The sequence below is a fragment of the Lissotriton vulgaris genome, chromosome 5 (genome assembly GCF_964263255.1).
Source record: "Lissotriton vulgaris chromosome 5, aLisVul1.2, whole genome shotgun sequence".
Taxonomy (NCBI): Eukaryota; Metazoa; Chordata; class Amphibia; order Caudata; family Salamandridae; genus Lissotriton; species Lissotriton vulgaris.
In genome coordinates, this window is record NC_141693.1 from 1,211,667,298 (window position 1) to 1,211,669,621 (window position 2,324).

The following is a 2,324-nucleotide window of genomic DNA, read 5'->3' on the forward strand; positions in this document are numbered from 1 at the left end:
TCAGTCAAGATGGCGGTTGAAAATAAATGTGAAATAATACATAATAATTGCGATGTTTAATCCTGTAAGGAAAAGAGCACAGTACACTACTAGCCAGCCATTGTTAATGTACTGAGCACAAGATAATGTAGGACTTAGTAGAAAATAACCTCCTGCTCAAGCTAATTCAGAAATCTGCAAAGGCCCATGGAGCACCCATAGCAATTGCAGCTTTCACTCTCACAGAGACCACAGGAAGTAAGAATATGTTTAAGTGTTTAAATGTGAAACCAGAAGGCTTTAGTTATTGGCTACATCAACCTTTTAGAGTAAGAACATATTAGGAGGGATAAGGTTTTTAGCATTTGAGAATAACTGTGGGTGGGAAAATATTGCAGATGTTAATAATTTTGTATCCGATATGAGGACACTGCTGGAAATGTATAACTTGCATTGGCTCACTGTAATGATATCAATATGTACACAAGCAAGATGATTTGTGCTTTCCCAAAACCTCTAACTTAATCAACATAAAAAGTTTTGTGAGGTTTTGCCTTCTGCCTTAGAGGATATATTTGAATGTTACAATGTATCTCAGTGGGACAGCTGAATGATCGCTAGTTATCCACCTACAACTCTTGCGAAATATTTCTATTGATGATTGATTACTATGTGATACATGGTCTTTTTTCTTAGCAGTGTTTTAAGTGAAACCACAATGTCTACCCAGAACTTCACTCTTGTGACTGAATTTGTCCTCCTGGGATTTCCTCACAACAGAGAGATGTCAATTTTCCTTTTTGTTGTATTTTCTCTCTTCTACCTCTCTACTTTGGGGGGTAACATTCTTCTCATACTGATCATCATGGGGGAACCACAGTTGAACACCTCCATGTACTTCTTTCTCCAAAATCTATCATTCCTGGATGTCTTCTTCTCCACTGTAACCCAACCAAAGCTTTTGGCCATACTGGTTTCAAGTAGGATCATCTCCTTCCCTGGGTGCCTGGCTCAGTTGTATTTCTTTCACTTTCTGGGCAGCACTGAATGCTTCCTCCACACTGTTATGGCATTTGACCGTTACATGGCTATCTGCCGGCCCCTTCATTACATGAACGTCATGAACCGCAAGGTTTGTGTCAGGCTAGCTTTTGGAACATGGCTGACTGGCTCTTTGCATGCCCTAATACACACAATGCTAACATATCAGTTACCTTTCTGTGATTCCAATTTGATCCAGCATTTCTTCTGTGATATCCCACCCTTACTGAAACTTGTCTGTGGTGACACCTCTGCTAATGAAGCTGTGATTTTGACTAACATTGGGGTGGTATCTGTGGGATGCCTGCTGCTCATTGTAATCTCCTATGTGCACATCCTCCATGCTATCCTGCAGATTAGCAATATCCAAGGGAGGAAGAAGACTTTCTCCACATGTGCTGCCCACCTTATGGCTGTGATGATGTACTTTGGACCACCTGTTTTTATCTACATTCGTCCAACATCTGTTTATTCAGTAGACAAAACCCTCAGTGTCTTCTTTACAGTGGTGACACCTATGCTCAACCCCGTTATCTACTCTCTGCGCAATCAGGATGTAAGGAAAGCACTGCAGAAACTACTATGTGGGAAAACAAAAATGTGTGAACTTACAGGGCTCTCATCTTGAATTGACTTACACATGTCCCTGATCCATCAATAGACCGTTTAAATGATGCAAAGTGCTGGCATATGTTGTAGTATTCACAGGGCATGATATTAGTATTTTTTCTCTACTTGTTATTGTCAACATTTTCACAACATCAATTAGATACTATCCTTAATAAAATTACGTGAATTACAATTTTCAGTCCAATTCACAATTTACTAAAGGATTAAATGAGTTATCTATTTGTTGCAGTTTGTAGGTTTAGAAGGGTATTTGGAACGCAGATGTTTAGTGCAAATTAGGCATTTCTTGCTGCTTTATAGAAACTACTCTGCTCAGGATTCAATAAGAAATACATTTTTGCTTTTATGAAATGTGGGATGGTAGCTGAAATTTCAGAAAGTATTGTTGGAGGCTTATTTCTTAATGCCACTTTTGGATTGGAAATTTTAGAAAAATCTCAGTAACACATATAACTGAAACTTAAATTTGTATCAAATGGCATACCAGGGCAGTTCCTACAAGTAGATCTTAGTTGAAGGAGTATGAGCTCTACCAACCCTAAACTTGTTGTTTTTAGACTTAAAGAGATGTAAGGAGCCTATGGCTTGAAATGTGCATATTTTAGTTTTATGCGTGCCAAAGGTATGCAAACACATGGCGCCCTATGAAGTTCATCATTACATGTGCTTAAAGT

The 2,324-nt window shown here is 38.7% G+C and overlaps 1 protein-coding gene across 1 annotated transcript; it reads left to right on the forward strand.

Moving 5' to 3' along the window:
- The first annotated feature begins 697 nt into the window (after window positions 1–697).
- LOC147712301 (olfactory receptor 10G7-like) lies at window positions 698–1,648 on the forward strand. The gene has a single exon (XM_086919620.1). The coding sequence runs from the start codon at window positions 698–700 to the stop codon at window positions 1,646–1,648; it is 951 nt and encodes a 316-aa protein (XP_086775746.1).
- Window positions 1,649–2,324: the final 676 nt, after the last annotated feature.

What these genes read in the sequence shown, in the direction of transcription:
- LOC147712301 (XM_086919620.1), top strand. Translation starts at nt 698, where the DNA reads ATGTCTACCCAGAACTTCACTCTTGTGACTGAATTTGTCCTCCTGGGA.